Genomic DNA, 26,474 nt, shown 5'->3' on the forward strand with positions numbered 1-26,474 from the left:
TCGTATTTAAGAGGTAACCAGTAGATATTGAAAAGTTTTCTTGAAAATCAAAATTATATGGCTCTACCCTAAAAGCTTTGGCCTTTTTCTTTATTATTATAATGAGTTAAGGATACCAACTTACTGTTTTGTCACTAATGAGAAAATGGTTTAAAGATAGTAAAGAATGTGTAGGGGGTATAGTGCTTGCTTTTCAATTGGAATACACCAGGACAATGGGCACCCTTCACGAGGAAACTTATAGTAATAGCTGCTGTTCATTTAATGTTTACCAGGAGTTAAGCAATGTACTAAGGGCTATGTGTGTTTGTATTATCTTATATATTCCTCAAAATAAGCTGATAAGGTAGGTGGTATTTTTCACATTTTTCAGCTGAGGAAACAGGCAAAATGCTCACACATTACAAAGTGAATTTGAACGGGGTCTCTGGTTAGTCACACTCCAGTGCTGTGTCTTACATCTCTCTTCCAGGAAGATTCCTGCATATAAGAATGTGTGCAATTTCAAGGAGTTTGGACATCCTGTGGGTGCCAGAGTTAAGATCCCCCTGAGCTCTAGTGTAGCAGAAGGTTACACGGTGTATGTGACCAGAGAACTGATGTCCCCATGAATGCTTTTTCCCTTTCATTATGCTTTTCTCACTTACTCCAAGAAACAGTTAAGAATCAATATTAAAAATGTTTTATTAGAGAAGATTAATTTATAAAGTAAGCATTAGAGAAATATAAATCTTTATTCAATTAAGTATTTTAAGGGCTCTTAATCCTTTTTTTTCTTTCACGGCTTAAAGAGAAGTCTTAAATTCTTTGTCTTATCACTTGTCTGAGTCCTTTAATCTCCTGCTTTACTAAGTTACTAAAGTTCTTCTCTAGAAGTTTTCAGCTTCTTTCCCCTCTTTACCTGCTTTTCCCTCTCATGCAGCTTGGCAAAGCTACATAAGAATAAAGAGTACAAGCACTCAGTGTACATTTTTACCCATTAACAGCATGAATTTCAGTGATTGCCTTTCCTGTTAGAAGGGAGTTATGTTTTTGAAGTAGAGAACCGTCTCATTTCCTTTCCAATGTTTGCTTGGATTTTGTGGTCAATGATTGATTTTATGCTGAGCACTGAGAGAAGGAACTCCCAGCAAACTTCCATAACCTACTTTTTTGTGTCTTTTTTTTTTTTTAACGTTTGAATAGAAAATGCATTCATGTGGAACAAAATTCGGAAAGTACAGAAAAGGTATTCAGCAAATAGTCTCCTACCCTTCCCTTTGTCCCTCAGCCACTCTTTTCTCCTCCAAAGAGGCAACCAGTGTTACCAGGTTCTTGTATATCCTTCCAGAGATTATCTCAGAACATAACTTTTGAAATATATTGAAAGGGAACAAAAAGATACTTAAAATAGGTTTTTGTTAAAATATTAGTAATGCCTTCTGGGATTTAACTATTGCAAGAAACTCGTGAGATTGGTAAAAGGGGCAGAAACTTGGAAGAGGTACTTCCAAGTGGATAAATATAAATTATAATTTAAGATGCTATCTCTTTATTATGCCTCTCTACCTAGCAGGGATAACCAATTTCTGAGCATTAGCAAAAAGGGTATGAGAAGTAAAACTCAGAATAAAAACCCACTTTTTTTTTTGCCAAACTGCGGTTCATCTTTCTCTAAAATACTGATTGTAGGACTCACCAATCTTCAGAGTAGTAGTAAAGTTAGACATGTTCTGAGAAAAGACAGTTGAAGTAGATCAAACTAATGGGAGCATTACCAAGGGTAAGCTAAAATGATTAGTGTTGTCCAGTCGGTCAGAAAGGGTATTCCTAAAGTGGTCATGAACTTTTTGTTTCGTGACAAATAGACCCAAAGATAACCCCCCAATAATCCGCATCTTCTGGTATTCACATCCTTATGTAGCCCTCTCTTCTTAAGTGTGGTGGAACCTATGTCTTGCTTCTAACCAATACAGTATAACAAATGTAATGTTATTCCTGTGATTACCTTAAATTATACAAGAGTCTATCGTCTTGATAGTACACTCATACTAGAGACTTTTTTTGCTTGCTGGCTTAGAAAAAGTAAGCTGCTATGTGGTGAGAGGGCCTGTAGAGAGATACACATGACAGAGAATTGCAGGCAGCTTCTAGAAGCTGACCATGACCCCAAGCCAACAGCCAGCAAGAAGCTGGGTCCCTCAGTCAGAGTCACAAGGAAATGAATTCTGCCAACAATCCAGATGAGCTTGGAAGCAAATTCTTGCTCACCTGTGCCTTCCCTGGATGAGAATGCAAGCCCAGTTAACCCCTTGATTGCAGCCTTGTGAAACCCTGAGCAGGAGATCCAGCTGACAGCTGCCCAGACTTCTTGACCACAGAAAAGATGATATAATAAATGATTGTTGTTTTAAGCCACTATTTGTAGTAATTTGTTATGCAGCAATAAATTAATACATTACTTAATCTTCTAACATTATTTTCATAAGTCAAAAATGTCTAATACCAACAGTTTCATATGATTTAACTTAGAGAAAAACAATTTGACAAAACATTTAAGACAAGCGCTTTGATTTTGCAGAGCAAATTTGATGACCTCATTTCTAAGAGAATAGATTCAAATTGCTTGTAACATTCTGAGTGACAAATCTATAGTACTGATGGATTATAGGCAACTAAAATTTGTGATGGAATCTAGATTGTATTGATTATTTTTTAACAATACACCATTTTTTTAAACATGATCACTTCATGATCATGTTGACCCTCAACAACCTCTATACAAATGCATGCTGTTCCCTCTGCCTCGAACACTGCTTCTTTCCCATTCCTCTATAGGTTTATGTTAGATGTCACCTCAACTGGAAAGCCATCCCTTAAAATTCCCACCCCATCTGAGATTTAGGTAGCTGCCCCCCATTCTGTACCTTAGCTTCCTGTATACTCCTGTTATAGCACATATGACAGAGTTGAGATCAGCAACTATATTGTTCATTACTATCCCCAGCATCTAGCCAAGAGCTTGACATTTGTTTGTTTGTTTTTTTGTTTTAATGAAGGGCTTACAAGGTAATCTGAAATCCAGGTCTGAATGGCCTATTAGACCAAAATCTGGAGTGATAATTAAAAATAGCATCATCTATTTCTTGTAGACCAGTCTCAAGACTGGAGATTTTTGTGCCTGCTTTGTCTTAGCTTGGGTTCCCTCCAGAATGTGAAGCCTGGGACAGTTGCCTCCATGCAGATAATTGATTTGGGGAAGTGCTTCTAGAGAACAAGAGGGGGATGCTGGAAATGGTGAAATGGTATGAGAGTCAATACAAGTGTGTGTTATTGAGCTGATAACTGCTATGGGGCTTAATACTGCTGGACCCCTCTGAAAAGCCATATGGAATACACTTTGGAATTGTCCACATGAGGGATGGAAAAGGAGAGCGTTTATCCACCGATTCTCATTCCCCCAATGGAAAAAAATGTTGCCATTAGGGTATTAACTCCTTTACCCTCAAAGCTTGCATGTATACACATGCCTGCACATGCCCAAAGGTGTCCTGCTCCAAGGTGTCAATTTCCACAGCAAAAAGCAAGAAAAGTACCCCTGAGGCAAGGTGCTGCTAGGTTACCTGTGAAACTGCAATAAAAGGCAAAGAGGATATGAGGTGAGCACAGGAGATAACTTAATTCAGCCTACCCTTTGCATCTCTCCAGTTGGTTTGTATTGTTGTTAAATCCAGTGCTCCAATCAGTTTTTATTCTTGTTAAATCCAGTTTGTCACAGAGCCTTCAAAGGTCACACCTCTACAAAAGACTCAATTCAGTTAAAATGATGGAAGTAGCCATAGTCCCAGCTGTTGCAACTGGCTGGAAGCTGTAATTGATACTCGCGTAAAATCAGAGTTCATTCAGGAAAGCTGAGCAGCTCTGAGCTATAAAGGAAATTTAGGAATTAGACTTTACACAATTTGAAAAGAAGCTAGAATCCAAAGGAGTTACCACAATCATCCCAACATGCCAAGCACAGCCAGGCACTGAAGTGGGACTGTGAAGAGTGAGAGTAGTGGCTGCTGTTGTGCCTCCACCTTCCAAATCTGACCCATTTCTCTTCTGGCCAACTCTTAAGGAGGCATACAGGGATGGAGATTGTGGAAAACACAGTTCTAGCTTAAGCAAATTGACACAGTACAAAAAATTGACACAATCTCCCTCTTAATCATCCAACCTAGATTTCTGTGACCCTTTGCCACCATTTCAGCATGTCCAGGTTGCCTGCCAGCTAAGGTGACCCAGACCTTCACACTAGAGGTGACTGATCTCTTAGTTACTTTATTTACTGTTGCTGCAGTTGTCCAGTTTCTATTATCACTGGGCAAAGAAACATCAAAAGATGCCTCCAGTAAATCCCTTGGGTTCCGAATGAACTCCTTCCTGTTCCTATTGCATTGCCACAAACCTTGGTCCAACACTTTCAAGGTCCACTTCACGTGTAGTTTTCAGTACCTGCTGCCAGTACATGTAGCCAGGTTTTGCAAGTCTTTGGGTGTGTACACTCTTTCGTCTGGAACAGGGACTATATTTTCCCTCTCAGACTACGCTGTCAACCTGTTCCTGATTATTGGTTTGGAGGTAATGAGAGGAGGCAGGGGCAGATCCTAGAGAGGACAGGCAGTATCTTCTCAGGCATTTGCAGGGTGTCCAGACAAGGGGAAACTGCTGTCTTTTACTAAGGAGTTGGGGAGAGCCTTTTCCCAGCCTGACAGTTCAGGTGAATCTTGGGGTTTAACTTCCTCAGCTTATTTTCCCAAATATCTCCATTCAAGTCTCTATCCGTCTGTTCCCATCAGGACCCAGATTTTATCATCGAAGACTTGTCAAGTTTCTTTGGAGCTTTGGTATCCTTAAAGTAAGTCTTGAGCCTGAATTTTTGCAGCCACTTGAAATTAAAGTTTCTTTAAATACTGACCTGGAAGTCTGCTGGCTTTGACAGAATACCTTGATTTGAAAGCCGGCTAACCCAAGCTTCTTGTTTCTTTTTTTATGGGTTCTAAGCTATTAACTAAAGTCAGCCAACATCAGTCCTTATAATTACTCATGTTCCCGTACCACTCGGGTGCCCCCACTACTGCTAAGCTTTTACTTCACCTTCCACTTGCATCTCATTTTAATCTGTTGCTGGTATTAAAAAAAAAAAAAAAAAAAAATGCTGTCATGCTTCTGCATGTAGGGGTTATCACCGCCCCACTTACCATTAGGAATGGGGTCCTTTTTGCCATCTGACCAGTGAGTAATCTAGTCCCAGAATCTCACTTGAGAGTCTTGTTTTCTAGGACTGCTTCTGTTTCTAGTTACTTTTGTCTGATATCCCTTCCCATTACCCGATTCCCCATGCTGAAAGCACAGCCCACACCACAGGTTTACATGCAGTTAGTTTATTTAAGTAATCCCATGAAAAGGAGTGGGAATTGGGGAGAGGGGTACAGGGAAGGAGGGAAAGCAGTACAAGAGCTGGTCACCACTGGAGGCATCTGGGATTCAATCCTGCCAGGATTCTTTGAGGAGCTCATAGCACAGAGCTTGGTGCATAATAATCTTTCAATTATTAGTTGGTTATTATTATTATGGTTTTTTTTACTTTTTCTTTTGAAATACTTTCACACTTACAGGACAGTTACAAAAATAATGAAACCTCACATAGAGATCTCCAACATATCTCTATCCCCCCAGACACCCTGATCCGCCAAATTGACATTTTGCTACATTTGCCATATCATTCTATCTTATCTGTCCATCTATCAATTGATACAGCTATCCAAATCCATCTGTCTGTCAATCCATTTTCTGAACACCTAAGTATAGGTTTATACATTATCCTCCTTGAATACTTAATGCTGCCATGTGCATTTCCTAAGAAAAAGAATATTCGCTTATGTAACCACCTTAAGTGCAGTTATCAAGTTCAAGAAATTTAAAATTGCTATAAAGCTTATAGTCTCTTTTCCAAGTTTTTCACACATCACAGAAACGTCCTTTTAGACTTTTTCTCCTCCATTATTAGATCCCGTCTAGCATCCATTTGATTATAAATGAAATTATATTCCATTTAATTCTTGTCTCTTTAGTTGAATCTTTTCTTAATTGTGTGACCATATATACGATATAAACGTTCCCACCTCAGCCACTCCCAAGCATGCCATTCAATGGGGCTGCTTATATTCACTATGTTGTCTTGTACTCTCACCACCTTCTATTATAAGCCCCTACATCAATTATGCTTTAACTCCCCACTTCCCCTTCCCACTGCCCACCCTGGAAACCTGTACTCTACTATCTGTTGCTCTGACCTTGCATGTTCTCTGATACTTTCTTTGTGATTACCATGGTTCTTAAATTTAACATCCTAAATCTGTAACCATCGCATTTGCTTTGATACTAACTTAATTTCAGTAGTATACACAAACTGCATTCTTATACACCTCCGTCCCCCATTTTTTGGTAATTCTTTTCACAGATTACTTGTTTATACATTATGAGTCCAAAACAACCGGTTTCTGCCTTTTACATCCTGTAGGAAGTAAAAAGTAGAGTTACAGACCAAAAATATAGTAGTACTGGCATTTATAGTTACCCCTGTCATTACCCTTCCCATGTGGCTTCTATCTATTGTCTTTTCCTTTCAGCCTACAGAACTCTCTTTAGCATCTTTTATAGGCTGGTCTAGTGGTGATGGACTCCCTCATCCTTTATTTATCTGGAAATGTCTTAGTTTCTCCTTCATTTCTGAAAGATAGTTTTGTTGAATATAGAATTCTTGGTTGGCAGCTTTTTGCTTTCAGGACTTTAAAAAGTCCTTTCACTGCCTCCTTGCCTCCATGGTTTCCCAAGAGAAATTGGTACTTAATCTTATTGAGGCTCCCTTGTCTGTGACACATTGCTTGTCTCTTGTGGCTTTCAGAATTCTCTCTTTATCTTGGCATCCATCAGTTTGATTATATTATGTCACAGTGCAGTCTGTTTGGGTGTATCTTGTTTGGAGTTCATTGAGCATCTTGGATGTGTATATTCACGTCTTTCATTAAGTTTGGGAAGTTGTCAGCCTTTATTTCTTCAAATATTCTCTCTACCCCATCTCTCTTTCTTCTTCTTCTGAGACTCCTACAGTGTGTAGAGTGGTATGTTTAATGGTGTCCCATAGATTCTTCAGACTCTATACTTTTCTTCATTCTTCTTCCTGCTTCTCAGACTGGATGATTTCAGTTGTCTTACCTTCTTGTTCACTGACTCTTCTACCAGCTCTAATCTGCTGTTATGAAACCCTCTAGGGAATTTTTAATTTCTGTTAACTATGGTCTTCAGCTGTTTGGTCCCTTTTCATAATTTCCCTCTCCAATGGTATTCTCTTTGTGTTTATCTGTCATTTTCCTGATTCCCTTTAGTTCTTTGTCCATGTTTTCCTTTAGCTCTTTGAGCATATTTGGGACCATTTTTTAAAAGTCTTTGTCTGGTATTACCCAGGTCTGGTGTCCTCATTGATGATCTCTAGTGTTTTAATCTTCTTTTTTCATGGACCATTGCTTCCTGTTTCTTTGTATGTTTTGTAATCTTTTGTTGAAACCTGGACATTTTGCTGTTTTAATGTGTTATCGCCAGAATTTAGACACTGAAGCATCTGTTCCTTAAGCTTGTAGCTGGCTAGTATTTTGACACAGCATTCCTTGAATGGTAGGAGCTAACAAAAAAAAAAAAAAAGGGAGAAAAGAAAACACCTTTCCCAGTCTTTGCAGATTGGCCGGTGGAAGTGCTCTCCAGAGCTTATCCATATGGTGAGTTTAGAGAATAGCTCCAGGCCAAAACATGGGGCCTCCCTGATCCTTTCTCTACACACATCTTGTCTGGAGCATGCACTGTGGCCCTAGGAATTCCCCCATATATATGGATACAAATTTCCTCCCTTCCATAGGAAACAGTATCCTCCCGGGCCTGGGCATCTGTACTGTATATCCTAAAGCCATGACTTGCCCCAAGCAGCCATGACTTGAATGCTGTTCTACAGTGTTCTCTAGGGAAGTTCTGTGAGTTGCCTTCTACATGAGGGCAGATTCTGGGATGGCAAGCCTGCTACAAGGGTCCTGGTTCAGTCCCTTAGGCCATCAGCAGACAAATTGGACCAGACATACATGCTCCCAGTGTATACATGAGGTTTACTCTGCTCCTCCCAGAATTGGGACCAGGAACCTGCACTGGGAGCACAGGCCAGCTCTGGGCTATAACCAGTAAGGGATGGGTGAGGGGCCAGCCAGGACACCGCAAGATCCTACTGCTTTTAATTAAAGTTTCCTTTTCTTGATTCAGTATTTGTACTGTTTCTGTGGTCTTTAACAGTAACTCTCCATAGCTTTGAGAAAGATTGTTTCTGTCGTTTCTTCGATGGGAAGGAGGGGGCTGAGCCCTGAAACGTCTCACTGTGCCATCTTGATCAGGGCCTATTGTGTTTGTCAGGGGTAAGAAAGGGCTTCTAGCACAAAGGAGTTCCTTAGTCTTGTGGAAGAGTCACACAAATATGTCAGAAAGATATGATATTATGAGAGTTTAGTGCTGTTGTAGAGAGAAACATGGAATACCATGGAAACATTTTAGAGGTACACCTGACCCAGGCTTTGGGGTGCTGGAGCCTGGGAGGCATTTGAAAACTGCAGAACGCTTCAGGAAAAATGGAGCAATATTTGCAAAGGCCTGGAGGTGAGAGAGTTTGGTGGAATACTAGGAAATTGTAGGTAATGTAATATGGTTAAAGAATAGAATATGAGCAGAGATGGGGCTGGAGAAGTAAGCTTGGGCAGATCATTGGGGGTATTGTAGTTGGGGTTTTATTTTGAAGTCATCTGGAAACTGTTAAATAATTTGTTACAGAGAAATCTATAATCTCATTTATGTTTTAAAAGACCATTGTAGCAGTAGCATGGAGAACAGATTGAACGGGAGAAAGACTGGAGATGGGAATTCTTTTAGGCTATTGCAGTAATATAGATAGAAAGTATCAGGTTCTGAAATGAAGGTGGTATAGTAGAGATTCAAAGTGGCGGGGGATGGATTTAAAAGCATAGACTTAATAGCATTTAGTGATAGATTGGATATGAGCTTCAGGAGAAGGAATCAATAACAGTAATAATCAATAACTCAGATCTCAGCCTTCAGTGACTGGTGAATCTGATATCCTTCTCTAACACAGGGAGTACAAAGGAGGAGACTAGATTTCCCAGAGGAAATGAATTGACTTTTGTATGTAAGATGTCTGTGGAATATCTATGTAGAACTGTCCAGTGGTGTGTTGAACCAGTGAGTCAGAGTCAGGAGGGAAATCCTAATTGGAACTATAGACTTGAAAGTCACAGGAATACAATGGGAGGTAAGGTTCTGGGGAATGGATTACATCACCCAAGGAAAGTATGCGGTGAAGACAAAGCTATGGTCTTCATAGTGCTTAGTACGTAGCTACTCCAAGTGTTTGAATGAAAGAAGAATGTCAAGGGTAGTCTCATTTAAATCTCACATAACCCTGTGAGTTAGGAAATATCCCAGTTTTACAGATGAGAGCATTGCAGGCTCAGAGTGATTTGCCCAAGATGGCAGAGCTGATGCTTCAAGTCCAATCTGTCTGATTTCAAAGCCCATTTTTCCTACTATATCCTGCTTCTTTGTAAACTTCAGAAGTTAAATATATGGTAATGTTGTCTTTAATTCTTTCTTCACCTTTGCAAAAATCCTCATGTAGTAGGATTCTAACATATGGTTTTAAATAGCCACCCTTGTCTAATTTCCCCTGTTCCCTTGCCAAACCTATCTATAAGATTGGCTCATCCTACTCAACTTTACTCGAATGCCTGCTTGAAAACAACAGACCAACATAAATCCTCTACTGGCTACTGAATGAGGTCTCTCCTCCTCAGCTCGTTATACAAGGCTCACTATGAAATCATGAAAACTGTTCAGAACCTTCCCATATTTCACACTTCTCATCAGCACATCTTCATGCCTTTAGGTGTCATCACATGCAGGTTTCATTATGGTGTTCCTTATTAGGATCTCATTTTAATGTTCAAACTAAAAAATTAATCTTATGTTTATTCTGTTATCATTTTTCTAAAAATAATTTTATCTTCATTATATGAGCAGCTTGGAGTCAACTGACCTTAGTTCCCTATCCAGTGTAAGAGTTCTTTGTACTCTGGTTCTTATGGGGTGAGCCAGCCTCTGCTCATACTCTTTTCTAGAGGGATAGAGAGGAGGGCAATTCTAATTGTTAGAAATTTCTGAATGTTGCATCAAAATCTCCCTTCTTTTAACATCCATTTGTTTCCCAAGGCCTGCTCTTGGCACAGCAGAGGTTAGTTATCTTTCCTCTGCCTAATGAATACCCATCAGACATTTAAAGACTGCTCTTAAGTCTCGCTTCGGGTTTCTCTTACATAAACCAAGTAATCTTGTTAGTTTGGAGCTTTTCTCCTATGACAAGTCACAAACCTTTAGTGTTCTCAGTGCTGTCCTCTGAAATTCTGCAGTTTTGTCAGTGTACCCTGTAAAACACGGGCCAGAGCAGGATATGGTGCCCCACAGGATAGCAGTGCACCACCATTACCTCTGCTTAGGACTCTGCCCTTGTAGTTTAAAAGCTGGAGACTGCTCAGCTTCCTAGCAGCCGTGTCACATTTTGTATTCTTTCCATGAAAATACCTGGTCATTTATTTTATGTCAGTGATAGTTAAGCTGCCTCACCCCTGTCATCTACTATGCAGTTGATTTTCTTTGAATGTAGAATTTTCTGTTTTTCCTAGTTGGATTTCATTTTCATTTTGACCCATCTTTTTTGCCAGTCATGTTTCTACTATCCAGTGTGTTAACAGTGTTTTCCCAGTTTTTGGTCATCTGGAGATTTTGAAGCTTACTTTCCACATCATCAACCAAAGTCTTCATAAACATGGCAAAAGCAGAGACTCCCTGCTTCCCTACTCCAAGTTAATCAGTGCTACTTATGACTGGTTCTGCTAGCCACTGTTCTGTCATCCATTTCTCATCTCTTTTTCTTACCTGCAAAGATCTTATTTGTACATTCAACAGATATTTACTTAGCACCTACCATGTGTATATAAGATACGTGCTGGAGATACAATGAAGACAGCAGCTCCTGTCCTCGTGGAGCGAACAATTGAGTGATATCGTGAAATAGTTTGTTGAATGTTTTGCAGAAATCAAGTGGCACAGTTATCTATGAAATTTCCCCTTATCCAGTACCATATCAGAAAAGAGAATGAGGCATTACTTTTGGTAGATTCCATATTGGCTACTAACGATCTTGGATCACCTAAACCTGGGACTTTTCCTACTATTCTTTTTACCTTGAACGGCTTCACAATCAGTTGGAGCTTTGGAATTCTCTGGAGTTCATTAATGCCGTTTCTTGTAGCTGTGTCTTTTGAAGTTCTGAGCTCATTAAAGAGCAGTACATTTTTGTTGATGTTATTTAAATGTCTTCCCCACCCCCCATCCCCACATTTTCAAGATTGTTTTTTATTTTATAATAAACTTAGTTATGAAAAATTTCTGTCTGAATTTAGCTATTTTCCCTTCCACAGTCTTTCTCACTCAGATTTTACTTATATTTCATCTTTATATTTTGAAATGGTCTTTCCTAAGAACAATAGCTAACTATCCTCAGATTTCCTTCTCTTTTTTGAGCTCTTAACACACTTTCTCCAAGATCCTGGTCTTTTTCACTTAAACAACTTATATCTTCTTTGTCAGAATTAAGCCCAGGTGAACATAAAACTTGAACATTTTGTCTGTTTTGTGAGTGACTGAGCTATCAACAATGCAAGATGTTATGTTTTTCCTGGGATGATACTTAGATGTCTTCACAGTTGGCAGCCCTCTTATCGTCTTCTCAGGTTTGGATTCTCTCACCAGTCAGTCTCATCCTTATCCTTCCTCTGACTAGCCGTTCCCACAACCGTATCTTTTCTACCAACTCTTTTTCCCCCTTTGTTCCAGTGCTTCCCACAATGGTGTCTTACTCAAGTTGTTGGATTTGCACACACAGTTTATTTTCTTGAAAAATTATGAGGATTCTCTGCCTTTTCCTCCAGATCTATTTCTGTAGAACAGCAGATTTCCTATAGATGTCATAGTCTGTTGTACCCCATCCCACCAAGTCTTGGTGATTTCATGAGACTTTATCTCCTTTGGTTCTTTTTTATTATTGCTACTTTTGAGTTTAGTGCTTAGCACACTGATGTTCAATAAATAATATTTATGATTAATCTTAAGAAGTATTTGCCTTCTTTTTTAGGCTGTGAGGATATCATTGCTGAGAGCATCTCATTAGATACCTTAATTGCCATCCTCAAGTGGAGCTCTCATCCATATGGCTCTAAATGGGTGCACCGACAAGCTTTACATTTCCTCTGTGAGGAATTTTCCCAGGTCATGACTTCGGAGGTTTTTTATGAACTCAGCAAAGACCATCTGCTTACTGCTATCCAGTCTGACTACCTACAGGTAATCATTTATACACCTGTCAAATTCATTGTCATTCATATGTGCATCATGAAATCCATCTGTACCCTATTATTCTTCCGTCTAGGGTAGGCAGTGGGGAGAGAAACAGGCTGTGATCAACCCACCCAGGAATGCCCTTTTCAGATTTGTACAACAAAGACCTTTGTGCTCACTGGCCCTTAATGTACACTGCTGCTATGACTCAACCTGTAAACAAGCACAGGCCCCAACCAACACCACCACAAAGGGGATGAGGCAGTAGGAAGGTCAGAAGCATACCCAAACAGTGACTTTCTTGACTTCAGTTAATGTAGATTCACTATAACAGTTTCTCTTAATTTTAGTGGAGTGTCAGATATAGACTGTAGACATTTGCTTAAGCAGCACAAAGTAAGAATAATATTCAGTTTCTGATCTGCTTAAATGAGTATAAAAACTTAGTGTATGTGTTCTGCCAAAGTATAATAATGTTTACAACTATATATTTTTAATAAGGAGTAGTTTTTGGCAAATTCCCATACCTTTGACTTACCTCAATCTAATTTGGTAATTTAAACTAATAATAGCTTTAAACTGTTAACAAAAATATTTTCAGGTAAAGTATGTTCAAACCTATTTTTTTTTTGCATTGGCTATGTCAATTTTATGTTGAAAATTGTACAACAGTTTTAATGCTGTTAAAACAGAAACCTGTCAAGCCTTTTCCTATTTCTTTGTATTTATGCTAGAAAAATTGTAAGAATTAACCATCTCAGAAATTCAGTGAAGGGTTAATTAATCCATTTAGCATCTGTGCTTTTCTTTACCTTGCTTTAATTGCAGTACAAATGTTTTCATAGTTGGGTTTGATTTATTGAGGCTCTTTGTTCATTAACCGTGTTTCACTGTCCTTACCTAAACTTTGTATATTAAGTTTATGGGAATTAGGATTTGTCAGTTCTCTTAGATTATCGTCTTTAAGAGCATTGCGTTTCTTCCTAGAAAGTAAAAAACTTGGAGAGTAGCCTGGATTTACAGTTTTAAAATAAAGGACAAAGAGATGAAGGGTATATTAACATTTCACAAACTATCCTTGGCGAGTCCTTCACTAGTCAGTAGGATACGTTGTGGAGAGTGCAGTCTCTTATGCCAAAACTTAGGTAGCCAGGCATGGTCAAGTTGCCATGCTTTTTTTTTCTATTCCTGCAGAAAATCATAATCATTCTATGTTTCTATAATTTTACTTTTATTTGTCTCCATCTTGTTCAAAAAGAATTTAAATCAGCTGTATACACACCATATAGTAAGATAAAATAAATTTAAAATTGATGACTTGAACAGGACAAATTAAAAATAGAGACGGAAGTAATTAAAAATTTAGTTGGAGCCAGAGTGAGGTTAGCGAGGTGCTGTATATTTGCTGTTATTAGACTAAACATTTAATTCTGAAATTTCAAACAGCCAACGTAAAGAGTGAAATATGGTAAGTTACACACTACATTTACATTTATGACTTAGGAAATGTCATTAATCAAATTAACCATCTATGTAATTTCAAGAAAATAAATATAAACCATTTTTTATTATAGGCAAGTGAGCAAGATATCCTTAAATATCTGATTAAGTGGGGAGAACATCAGTTGATGAAAAGAATAGCAGACAGAGGTAAGCTCAGAATATTAGCTTGCTCTGTAAGTTTTTGGTAGTTCTTATATTCCCAAAGCCTTGCTGAAATGTATGCTGCATATCAGTCTTGAAAATAGATACTATTGCTTGGTGCAAATAAGAACATTTAATAATCAGTAAAATCCTTTAGAGGAGAGGGTATAGTTTGTTAGAAACATGTATATAAGAAAATTTTATTTTGCAAAGGAAACTTGCATATTTCTGTTGCTTAATAATAAATGTTGACTGATTCACAGAAATACTGCAATAAAGCTTTTCATATAATGATTTAAGTGTTATAAAGCATATTGTTGGTGAAAATGCTCTGCAACTAGAGCATTGTGGTTGCACAACATTGTGAGTGTACTAAAAGCCACTGAATTGTACACTTTAAAATAGTGAATTTTACCTCAATAAAAATATGCATATGAAAAACAGTCATATTGTTATTTATTTAAAAATTTTGTGGTAGGTGAAGGAGAAATAATACATCAAAATGATCTCCAACTAGGTATTTTTCAGAAGAGATGGAAGCATCAGATGTGGTAGGAGGGCTTTCAGCTTTGGAAGCTTGTGATTCTATAGCCAACTTTTATTTATATCCAAGGTTAGAGACTCACTTATCCTCCTCTCACAACATTAAATTTTAATTAGAAAAATTAGATATGGATTTCCCTTTCCTGTCTTTTTTTTTTTTAACTACTTGAAAATTACAGGAGAGTTGCAAATATAATACAAATCCCATATGGAGAATTCCACTATACCTCTACCCCCACTCACATACCCCAATCCACCAATATTGACATTTTGCCACATTTGCCATATCACTCTTTCTTTATATCTATCAACCCATTTTCTGAACACTTGAGGGTAGGTTGTATACATCATACTCCTTGAACACTTAATACTGCCATGTACATTTACTAAGAACAGGTATATTCATTTATGTAATCACTGTAACTGCAGTTATCAGGTTCAAGAAATTTAACATTGATATACCCAGTCTATAGTCCAGTTTTTTCATATGTCCCAATATCCTTTTGAGCCTTTTTTCCTCCCTTGCTAGTAGTCATTGTCTCTAGTTACTTTTTTTTTTTTTTTGTAATTGTGGGAGCATATATACAACATAAACTTTCTCTTCTCAACCATCCCCAACCATACCATTTAGTGGGATTAATCACATTTACGTATTATGGTACCCTCTCCACCTTCCATTGCTAAAACTTTCCTATCTCCCCAAATAGAAACCCTATACCCACTATGCATTAACTCCCCATTCTTCCTGCCCCCTGCCCCTGGCAACCTCTCCTGTCATTTTTAACTGCTTTATCAAGATATAATAGACATACCATAAACTTCGCCTGTTTAAAGCATTCAAGTCAATGGTTTTTAGTACATTTACAGAGTTGTCCTGTCACATTTCATGCTAAACCTGACTTTGAACCTTTTTATAGTATCCTTTTAATGAGCTACTACTCAAGCACTAGGGAACAAAAGCAGTTCTCCTACTTTATTTCTTCTAATTAATTTTTCTGTGGCCTGCAAAAGCCTTTAGCAGTTCTCAGATTTGATTTTTTTTTTAAATAAAAACTACTACAATTGGAAAGTTTTTGAAATGCCAATATATTTAACTTTACACAGATTTCATTTGAAAACAGGGCTCCACTACTTTAAGAAGCTTTTGAAAATCAATGCCTTATAATATAGAAGTATGACACCAAATCATAGCAAGGCAAGGAAAAAATACCTTTTCTGTAACACTTGCTACAATTTTATTTTTAATGGCTCTAGAAGATTAGCTTCCCTAAAACAATACCTATTTATATCCATATGTAGCCCATGGTTTGAGGAAGATACCAGTTTGTCAGTAGTAGAGTTATTACAAAAAAAATTTCAGTATTCACGTTCGTGAATGACAAAGATCTTTTTCAGTGGTATTTTTTAAAAAATACAGCCCCGTAGATTAAAAACATTAAAGATTTCCAAAATTTATGTACTTTTTCTTCCCACCTCAATGTTGTAAGCATATATGCACTTCAAATATTCCATTTCATTAATATCCAATGAAGAAAAATTTTTTTCTTGGCTCTGGAAAATGGAACTATATTATGTGTCAGATGTCAAAGGATTCACTTTGTGTGTATGTTTTAGCTTTTTTTTTTTAATGGAGTTATATTGAGATATATTCACATACCATATAATCTAGCCAAAGTTTACAATCTGTAGCTCACAGTATCATCATATAGTTGTGCATTCATTGCCACAATTAATTTTAGAACATTTTCATTACTCCAAAATAAAGAGAAAAATAAAAGAGAATACCCAAAACATTCCATACCCCTTATTTCCCCCCCTCCCCCCATTATTTATAGATGTTTTGTCTTTATTTTATTACTCGTTTGCCCATGCACTGGATAAAGGGAGTGTCAGTCACAAGGTTTTCACAGTCACATGGTCACATAATAAAAGCTGTATAATTATACAGTCATCTTCAAGAATCAAGTCTACTGGATTACAGTTCAACAGTTTCAGGTATTTCCTTCCAGCTATTCTAATACACTAGAACTAAAAAGGAATATTTATATAATACATAAGAATAACCTCTAGAATGGCCTCTTGACTCTGTTTGAAATCTCTCAGCAACTGAAACTTTGATTTGTTTCATTTCTCTTCCTCATTTTGGTCCAAGAGGGCTTTCTCAACCTCACAGTACCAGAGCCAGGCTCATCCCTGGGAGTCATGTCCCACATTGCCAGGGATGTCCCACATAGAGGGGAAGGCAGTGAGTTTACCTGCAGAGTTGGCTTAGAAAGAGAGGCCACATCTGAGCAACAAAAGAAGTTTTTCAGGGGTGACCCTTAGGCATAATTGTAAGTAGGCTTAGCTTCTCCCTTGCAGGAATAAGTTTTTTAAGTGTAAGCCCCAAGATCGAGGGCTTGGCCTATTAAATTGGTAGTCCCCAGTGCTTACAAGAATATTAGGAATTCCTCAGATAGGGAATTCTAATAGTTCCACATTTTCCCCCAGTTCCTAAAGGGGGCTTTGCAAATACTTTTTTATTTTCTGCCCAAAATACTCTGGGATATATCAGGGTATTACATTAACCTGTACAGATTAACAAGATCTCATGCTTTATTCTAGGTTCCATGTAATTAATGTTGTTTAAATAAACTGACCATACAGGTTAAATTAAATAGGGTGAGTTCCGGTTTGCTAATGCTGCCAGGATTGAAAATACCAGAAATGGATTGGCTTTTATAAAGGGGGTTTATTTGGTTAAAAGGTTACAGTCTGAAGGCCATAAAGTATCCAAGGTAAGGCATCGACAATAGTGTACTTCACTGAAGGATGGCCATTGGTGTCCTGAAAACCTGTGTTAGCTCGGAAGTCACGTGGCTGGCGTCAGCCTGCTTCCAGGTTGCATTTCAAAATGGCATTCTCCAAAATGTTGCTCTTGGGGCTTTTTATCATCTCTTAGCTGCAGCCCCTCTTCAAAATGTCACTCTCAGTTGCTCTGAGGTCCTTTTGTCTGTGAATTCCTTTATACTACTCCAATAATCCAGTTAACACCCACCCTGAATGGGCAGGTAATACCTCCATGGAAAGTATCCAATCAGACAGTTCATTCACAGTTGACTGAGTCAAATCTCCATGGAAACACTCAAACAAAGAGTTCCAACCTAATCACATTAATACATCTGCCCCACAAGATTGCATCAAAGAACATGGCTCTTTCTGGGGGGCATAATATGTACAAACCAGTACAGGGCACTACAGAGAATGTAAATTTTGAACCAAATAAACATCTCTTACGCAACAATTGAAACTCAGAAATAGATGTGACTGCTGTAAGAGCTTACAATCTAGAAGAGGCTGGGCAAGATGTCAGACTGGTGAGCTGTATGTTTTAGTTACTCCTCCAGGAAAGTAGGTAGAAAGCCAGGAACTGCGTGGACTGGACACCACAGAGCAATCTGACTTTGGGCATACTTCATACAACACTCATGAAAACGTGGAACTGCTGAGATCAGCGAAATCTGTAAGTTTTTGCGGCCAGGGGACCCGCGCCCCTCCCTGCCAGGCTCAGTCCCGGGGGAGGAGGGGCTGTCAGCTCCGGGAAGGAGAAGGGAGAACTGCAGTGGCTGCTCTTATCGGAAACTCATTCTACTGATACAGACTCCAACCATAGATAGACTGAGACCAGACACCAGAGAATCTGAGAGCAGCCAGCCCAGCAGAGAGGAGACAGGCATAGAAAAAAAACAACACGAAAAACTCCAAAATACAAGCGGAGGATTTTTGGAGTTCTGGTGAACATAGAAAGGGGAAGGGCCCTGAGGCGCATATGCAAATCCCGAAGAAAAGCTGATCTCTCTGCCCTGTGGACCTTTCCTTAATGGCCCTGGTTGCTTTGTCTCTTAGCATTTCAATAACCCATTAGATCTCCGAGGAGGGCCCGTTTTTTTTTTTTTTTTTTTTTTTTAATCCTTTTTTCTTTTTCTAAAACAATTACTCTAAGAAGCCCAATACAGAAAGCTTCAAAGACTTACTATTTGGGCAGGTCAAGTCAAGAGCTGAACTAGGAGAGCTCTGAGACAAAACGCAATAATCCAGTGGCTGAGAAAATTCACTAAACACCACAACTTCCCAAGAAAAGGGGGGTGTCCGCCCACAGCCATCATCCTGGTGGACAGGAAACACTCCTGCCCATTGCCAGCCCCATAGCCCAGAACTGCCCCAGACAACCCAGTGTGACGGAAGTGCTTCAAATAACAGGCACACACCACAAAACTGGGTGTGGACATTAGCCTTCCCTGCAACCTCAGCTGATAGTCCCAGAGTTGGGAAGGTAGAGCAGTGTGAATTAACAAAGCCCCATTCAGCCATCATTTCAGCAGACTGGGAGCCTCCCTACACAGCCCAGCAGCCCAGAACTGCCCTGGGGGGACGGCACTCACCTGTGACATAGCACAGTCATCCCTCAACAGAGGACCCGGGGTGCACGGCCTGGAAGAGGGGCCCACTTGCAAGTCTCAGGAGCCATACGCCAATACCAAGGACTTGTGGGTCAGTGGCAGAGACAAACTGTGGCAGGACTGAACTGAAGGATTAGACTATTGCAGCAGCCTTAAAACTCTAGGATCACCAGGGAGATTTGATTGTTAGAGCCACCCCCCCCCCTGACTGCCCAGAAACACGCCCCATATACAGGGCAGGCAACACCAACTACACACGCAAGCTTGGTACACCAATTGGACCCCACAAGACTCACTCCCCCACTCACCAAAAAGGCTAAGCAGGGGAGAACTGGCTTGTGGAGAACAGGTGGCTCGTGGACGACACCTGCTGGTTAGTTAGAGAAAGTGTACTCCACGAAGCTGTAGATCTGATAAATTAGAGATAAGGACTTCAATTGGTCTACAAATCCTAAAAGAACCCTATCAAGTTCAGCAAATGCCATGAGGCCAAAAACAACAGAAAATTATAAAGCATATGAAAAAACCAGACGATATGGATAACCCAAGCCCAAGCACCCAAACCAAAAGATCAGAAGAGACACAGCACCTAGAGCAGCTACTCAAAGAACTAAAGATGAACAATGAGACCATAGTACAGGAGATAAAGGAAATCAAGAAGACCCTAGAAGAGCATAAAGAAGACATTGCAAGACTAAATAAAAAAATGGATGATCTTATGGAAATTAAAGAAACTGTTGACCAAATTAAAAAGATTCTGGACACTCATAGTACAAGACTAGAGGAAGTTGAACAACGAATCAGTGACCTCGAAGATGACAGAATGGAAAATGAAAACATAAAAGAAAGAATGGGGAAAAAAATTGAAAAAATTGAAATGGACCTCAGGGATATGATAGATAATATGAAATGTCCAAATATAAGACTCATTGGTGTCCCAGAAGGGGAAGAAAAGGGTAAAGGTCTAGGAAGAGTATTCAAAGAAATTGTTGGGGAAAACTTCCCAAATCTTCTAAACAACATAAATACACAAATCATAAATGCTCAGCGAACCCCAAATAGAATAAATCCAAATAAACCCACTCCGAGACATATACTGATCACACTATCAAACACAGAAGAGAAGGAGCAAGTTCTGAAAGCAGCAAGAGAAAAGCAATTCACCACATACAAAGGAAACAGCATAAGACTAAGTAGTGACTACTCAGCAGCCACCATGGAGGCGAGAAGGCAGTGGCACGATATATTTAAAATTCTGAGTGAGAAAAATTTCCATCCCAGAATACTTTATCCAGAAAAGCTCTCCTTCAAATTTGAGGGAGAGCTTAAATTTTTCACAGACAAACAAATGCTGAGAGAATTTGCTAACAAGAGACCTGCCCTACTGGAGATACTCAAGGGAGCCCTACAGACAGAGAAACAAAGAAAGGACAGAGAGACTTGGAGAAAGGTTCAGTACTAAAGAGATTCGGTATGGGTACAATAAAGGATATTAATAGACAGAGGGGAAAAATTATGACAAACATAAACCAAAGGATAAGATGGCTGATTCAAGAAATGCCTTCACGGTTATAACGTTGAATGTAAATGGATTAAACTCCCCAATTAAAAGATATAGATTCGCAGAATGGATCAAAAAAAATGAACCATCAATATGTTGTATACGAGAGACTCATCTTAGACACAAGGACACAAAGAAACTGAAAGTGAAAGGATGGAAAAAAATATTTCATGCAAGCTACAGCCAAAAGAAAGCAGGTGTAGCAATATTAATCTCAGATAAAATAGACTTCAAATGCAGGGATGTTTTGAGAGACAAAGAAGGCCACTACGTACTAATAAAAGGGGCAATTCAGCAAGAAGAAATAACAATCGTAAATGTCTATGCACCCAATCAAGGTGCCACAAAATACATGAGAGAAACACTGGCAAAACTAAAGGAAGCAATTGATGTTTCCACAATAATTGTGGGAGACTTCAACACATCACTCTCTCCTATAGATAGATCAACCAGACAGAAGACCAATAAGGAAATTGAAAACCTAAACAATCTGATAAATGAATTAGATTTAACAGACATATACAGGACATTACATCCCAAATCACCAGGATACACATACTTTTCTAATGCTCATGGAACTTTCTCCAGAATAGATCATATGCTGGGACATAAAACAAGCCTCAATAAATTTAAAAAGATTGAAATTATTCAAAGCACATTCTCTGACCACAATGGAATACAATTAGAAGTCAATAACCATCAGAGACTTAGAAAATTCACAAATACCTGGAGGTTAAACAACACACTCCTAAACAATCAGTGGGTTAAAGAAGAAATAGCAAGAGAAATTGCTAAATATATAGAGACGAATGAAAATGAGAACACAACATACTAAAACCTATGGGATGCAGCAAAAGCAGTGCTAAGGGGGAAATTTATAGCACTAAACGCATATATTAAAAAGGAAGAAAGAGCCAAAATCAAAGAACTAATGGATCAACTGAAGAAGCTAGAAAATGAACAGCAAACCAATCCTAAACCAAGTACAAGAAAAGAAATAACAAGGATTAAAGCAGAAATAAATGACATAGAGAACAAAAAAACAATAGAGAGGATAAATATCACCAAAAGTTGGTTCTTTGAGAAGATCAACAAGATTGACAAGCCCCTAGCTAGACTGACAAAATCAAAAAGAGAGAAGACCCATATAAACAAAATAATGAATGAAAAAGGTGACATAACTGCAGATCCTGAAGAAATTAAAACAATTATAAGAGGATACTATGAACAACTGTATGGCAACAAACTGGATAATGTAGAGGAAATGGACAATTTCCTGGAAACATATGAACAACCTAGACTGACCAGAGAAGAAATAGAAGACCTCAACCAACCCATCACAAGCAAAGAGATCCAATCAGTCATCAAAAATCTTCCCACAAATAAATGCCCAGGGCCAGATGGCTTCACAGGGGAATTCTACCAAACTTTCCAGAAAGAACTGACACCAATCTTACTCAAACTCTTTCAAAACATTGAAGAAAATGGAACACTACCTAACTCATTTTATGAAGCTAACATCAATCTAATACCAAAACCAGGCAAAGATGTTACAAAAAAGGAAAACTACCGGCCAATCTCCCTAATGAATATAGATGCAAAAATCCTCAACAAAATACTTGCAATTCGAATCCAAAGACACATTAAAAAAATCATACACCATGACCAAGTGGGGTTCATTCCAGGCATGCAAGGATGGTTCAACATAAGAAAATCAATCAATGTATTACAACACATTAACAAGTCAAAAGGGAAAAATCAATTGATCATCTCAATAGATGCTGAAAAAGCATTTGACAAAATCCAACATCCCTTTTTGATAAAAACACTTCAAAAGGTAGGAATTGAGGGAAACTTCCTCAACATGATAAAGAGCATATATGAAAAACCCACAGCCAGCATAGTACTCAATGGTGAGAGACTGAAAGCCTTCCCTCTAAGATCTGGAACAAGACAAGGATGCCCACTGTCACCACTGTTATTCAACATTGTGCTGGAAGTGCTAGCCAGGGCAATCCGGCAAGACAAAGAAATAAAAGGCATCCAAATTGGAAAAGAAGAAGTAAAACTGTCATTGTTTGCAGATGATATGATCTTATATCTGGAAAACCCTGAGAAATCGACGATACAGCTACTAGAGCTAATAAACAAATTTAGCAAAGTAGCGGGATACAAGGTTAATGCACATAAGTCCGTAATGTTTCTATATGCTAGAAATGAACAAACTGAAGAGACACTCAGGAAAAAGATACCATTTTCAATAGCAACTAAAAAAATCAAGTACCTAGGAATAAACTTAACCAAAGATGTAAAAGACCTATACAAAGAAAACTACATAACTCTACTAAAAGAAATAGAAGGGGACCTTAAAAGATGGAAAAATATTCCATGTTCATGAATAGGAAGAGTAAATGTCATTAAGATGTCAATTCTACCCAAACTCATCTACAGATTCAATGCACCCCAATCAAAATTCCAACAACGTACTTTGCAGACTTGGAAAAGCTAGTTATCAAATTTATTTGGAAAGGGAAGATGCCTCGAATTGCTAAAGACACTCTAAAAAAGAAAAACGAAGTGGGAGGACTTACACTCCCTGACTTTGAAGCTTATTATAAAGCCACAGTTGCCAAAACAGCATGGTACTGGCACAAAGATAGACATATAGATCAATGGAATCGAATTGAGAATTCGGAGATAGACCCTCAGATCTATGGCCGACTGATCTTTGATAAGGCCCCCAAAGTCACCGAACTGAGCCATAATGGTCTTTTCAACAAATGGGGCTGGGAGAGTTGGATATCCATATCCAAAAGAATGAAAGAGGACCCCTACCTCACCCCCTACAAAAAAATTAACTCAAAATGGACCAAAGATCTCAATATAAAAGAAAGTACCGTAAAACTCCTAGAAGATAATGTAGGAAAACATCTTCAAGACCTTGTATTAGGCGGCCACTTCCTAGACTTTACACCCAAAGCACAAGCAACAAAAGAGAAAATAGATAAATGGGAACTCCTCAAGCTTAGAAGTTTCTGCACCTCAAAGGAATTTCTCAAAAAGGTAAAGAGGCAGCCAACTCAATGGGAAAAAATTTTTGGAAACCATGTATCTGACAAAAGACTGATATCTTGCATATATAAAGAAATCCTACAACTCAATGACAATAGTACAGTCGGCCCAATTATAAAATGGGCAAAAGATATGAAAAGACAGTTCTCTGAAGAGGAAATACAAATGGCCAAGAAACACATGAAAAAATGTTCAGCTTCACTAGCTATTAGAGAGATGCAAATTAAGACCACAATGAGATACCATCTAACACCGGTTAGAATGGCTGCCATTAAACAAACAGGAAACTACAAATGTTGGAGGGGATGTGGAGAAATTGGGACTCTTATTCACTGTTGGTGGGACTGTATAATGGTTCAGCCACTCTGGAAGTCAGTCTGGCAGTTCCTTAGAAAACTAGATATAGAGCTACCATTCGATCCAGCGATTGCACTTCTCGGTATATACCCGGAAGATCGGAAAGCAGTGACACGAACAGATATCTGCACGCCAATGTTCATAGCAGCATTATTCACAATTGCCAAAAGATGGAAACAACCCAAATGTCCTTCAACAGATGAGTGGATAAATAAAATGTGGTATATACACACGATGGAATACTACGCGGCAGTAAGAAGGAACGATCTGGTGAAACATATGACAACATGGATGAACCTTGAAGACATAATGCTAAGCGAAATAAGTCAGACACAAAAAGAGAAATATTATATGCTACCACTAATGTGAACTTTGAAAAATGTAAAACAAATGGCTTATAATGTAGAATGTAGGGGAACTAGCAATAGAGAGCAATTAAGGAAGGGGGAACAATAATCCAAGAAGAACAGATAAGCTATTTAACGTTCTGGGGATGCCCAGGAATGACTATGGTCTGTGAATTTCTGATGGATATAGTAGGAGCAAGTTCACAGAAATGTTGCTATATTAGGTAACTTTCTTGGGGTAAAGTAGGAACATGTTGGAAGTTAAGCAGTTATCTTAGGTTAGTTGTCTTTTTCTTAGTCCCTTGTTATGGTCTCTTTGAAATGTTCTTTTATTGTATGTTTGTTTTCTTTTTAACTTTTTTCATACAGTTGATTTAAAAAAGAAGGGAAAGTTAAAAAAAAAAAAAAACAAGGAAAAAAAAAAGATGTAGTGCCCCCTTGAGGAGCCTGTGGAGAATGCAGGGGTATTCGCCTACCCCACCTCCATGGTTACTAACATGACCACAGACATAGGGGACTGGTGGTTTGATGGGTTCAGCCCTCTACCACAGATTTTACCATTGGGAAGACGGTTGCTGCAAAGGAGAGGCTAGGCCTCCCTATATTTGTGCCTAAGAGTCTCCTCCTGAATGCCTCTTTGTTGCTCAGATGTGGCCCTCTCTCTCTGGCTAAGCCAACTTGAAAGGTGAAATCACTGCCCTCCCCCCTACGTGGGATCAGACACCCAGGGGAGTGAATCTCCCTGGCAACGTGGAATATGACTCCCGGGGAGGAATGTAGACCCAGCATCGTGGGACGGAGTACATCTTCTTGACCAAAAGGGGGATGTGAAAGGAAATGAAATAAGCTTCAGTGGCAGAGAGATTCCAAAACGAGCCGAGAGGTCACTCTGGTGGGCACTCTTACGCACACTTTAGACAACCCATTTTAGGTTCTAGAGAATTGGGGTAGCTGGTGGTGGATACCTGAAACTATTAAACTACAACCCAGAACCCATGAATCTCGAAGACAGTTGTATAAAAATGTAGCTTATGAGGGGTGACAGTGGGATTGGGAATGCCATAAGGACCAAACTCCACTTTGTCTAGTTTATGGATGGATGTGTAGAAAAGTAGGGGAAGCAAACAAACAGACAAAGGTACCTAGTGTTCTTTTTTACTTCAATTGCTCTTTTTCACTCTAATTATTATTCTTGTTATTTTTGTGTGTGTGCTAATGAAGGTGTCAGGGATTGATTTAGGTGATGAATGTACAACTATGTAACGGTACTGTAAACAATCGAAAGTACAATTTGTTTTGTATGACTGCGTGGTATGTGAATATATCTCAATAAAATGATGATTAAAAAAAAAAAGTAAAAAAAAAAAAAAAAGAAGGGAAAGTTAAAAAAAAAAAAAACAAGGAAAAAAAAAAGATGTAGTGCCCCCTTGAGGAGCCTGTGGAGAATGCAGGGGTATTCGCCTACCCCACCTCCATGGTTACTAACATGACCACAGACATAGGGGACTGGTGGTTTGATGGGTTCAGCCCTCTACCACAGATTTTACCATTGGGAAGACGGTTGCTGCAAAGGAGAGGCTAGGCCTCCCTATATTTGTGCCTAAGAGTCTCCTCCTGAATGCCTCTTTGTTGCTCAGATGTGGCCCTCTCTCTCTGGCTAAGCCAACTTGAAAGGTGAAATCACTGCCCTCCCCCCTACGTGGGATCAGACACCCAGGGGAGTGAATCTCCCTGGCAACGTGGAATATGACTCCCGGGGAGGAATGTAGACCCGGCATCGTGGGACGGAGAACATCTTCTTGACCAAAAGGGGGATGTGAAAGGAAATGAAATAAGCTTCAGTGGCAGAGAGATTCCAAAACGAGCCGAGAGGTCACTCTGGTGGGCACTCTTACGCACACTTTAGACAACCCTTTTTAGGTTCTAGAGAATTGGGGTAGCTGGTGGTGGATACCTGAAACTATCAAACTACAACCCAGAACCCATGAATCT

General features: G+C 38.9%; 1 protein-coding gene across 3 annotated transcripts in view; it reads left to right on the top strand.

The window, feature by feature from the left end:
• BTBD7 (BTB domain containing 7) overlaps nt 1-26,474 on the top strand; it is a 129,459-nt gene that overhangs the window by 84,862 nt on the left and 18,123 nt on the right. For all 3 annotated transcript variants that reach the window (XM_037832011.1, XM_037832013.1, XM_037832012.1), the window contains 2 exons: nt 12,317-12,525; nt 14,094-14,169. In XM_037832011.1, the coding sequence (XP_037687939.1) occupies nt 12,317-12,525; nt 14,094-14,169 (285 nt within the window). The remainder of the gene's footprint in view (nt 1-12,316; nt 12,526-14,093; nt 14,170-26,474) is intronic.

The sequence above is a fragment of the Choloepus didactylus genome, chromosome 4, assembly GCF_015220235.1.
Source record: "Choloepus didactylus isolate mChoDid1 chromosome 4, mChoDid1.pri, whole genome shotgun sequence".
Classification (NCBI taxonomy): domain Eukaryota; kingdom Metazoa; phylum Chordata; class Mammalia; order Pilosa; family Megalonychidae; genus Choloepus; species Choloepus didactylus.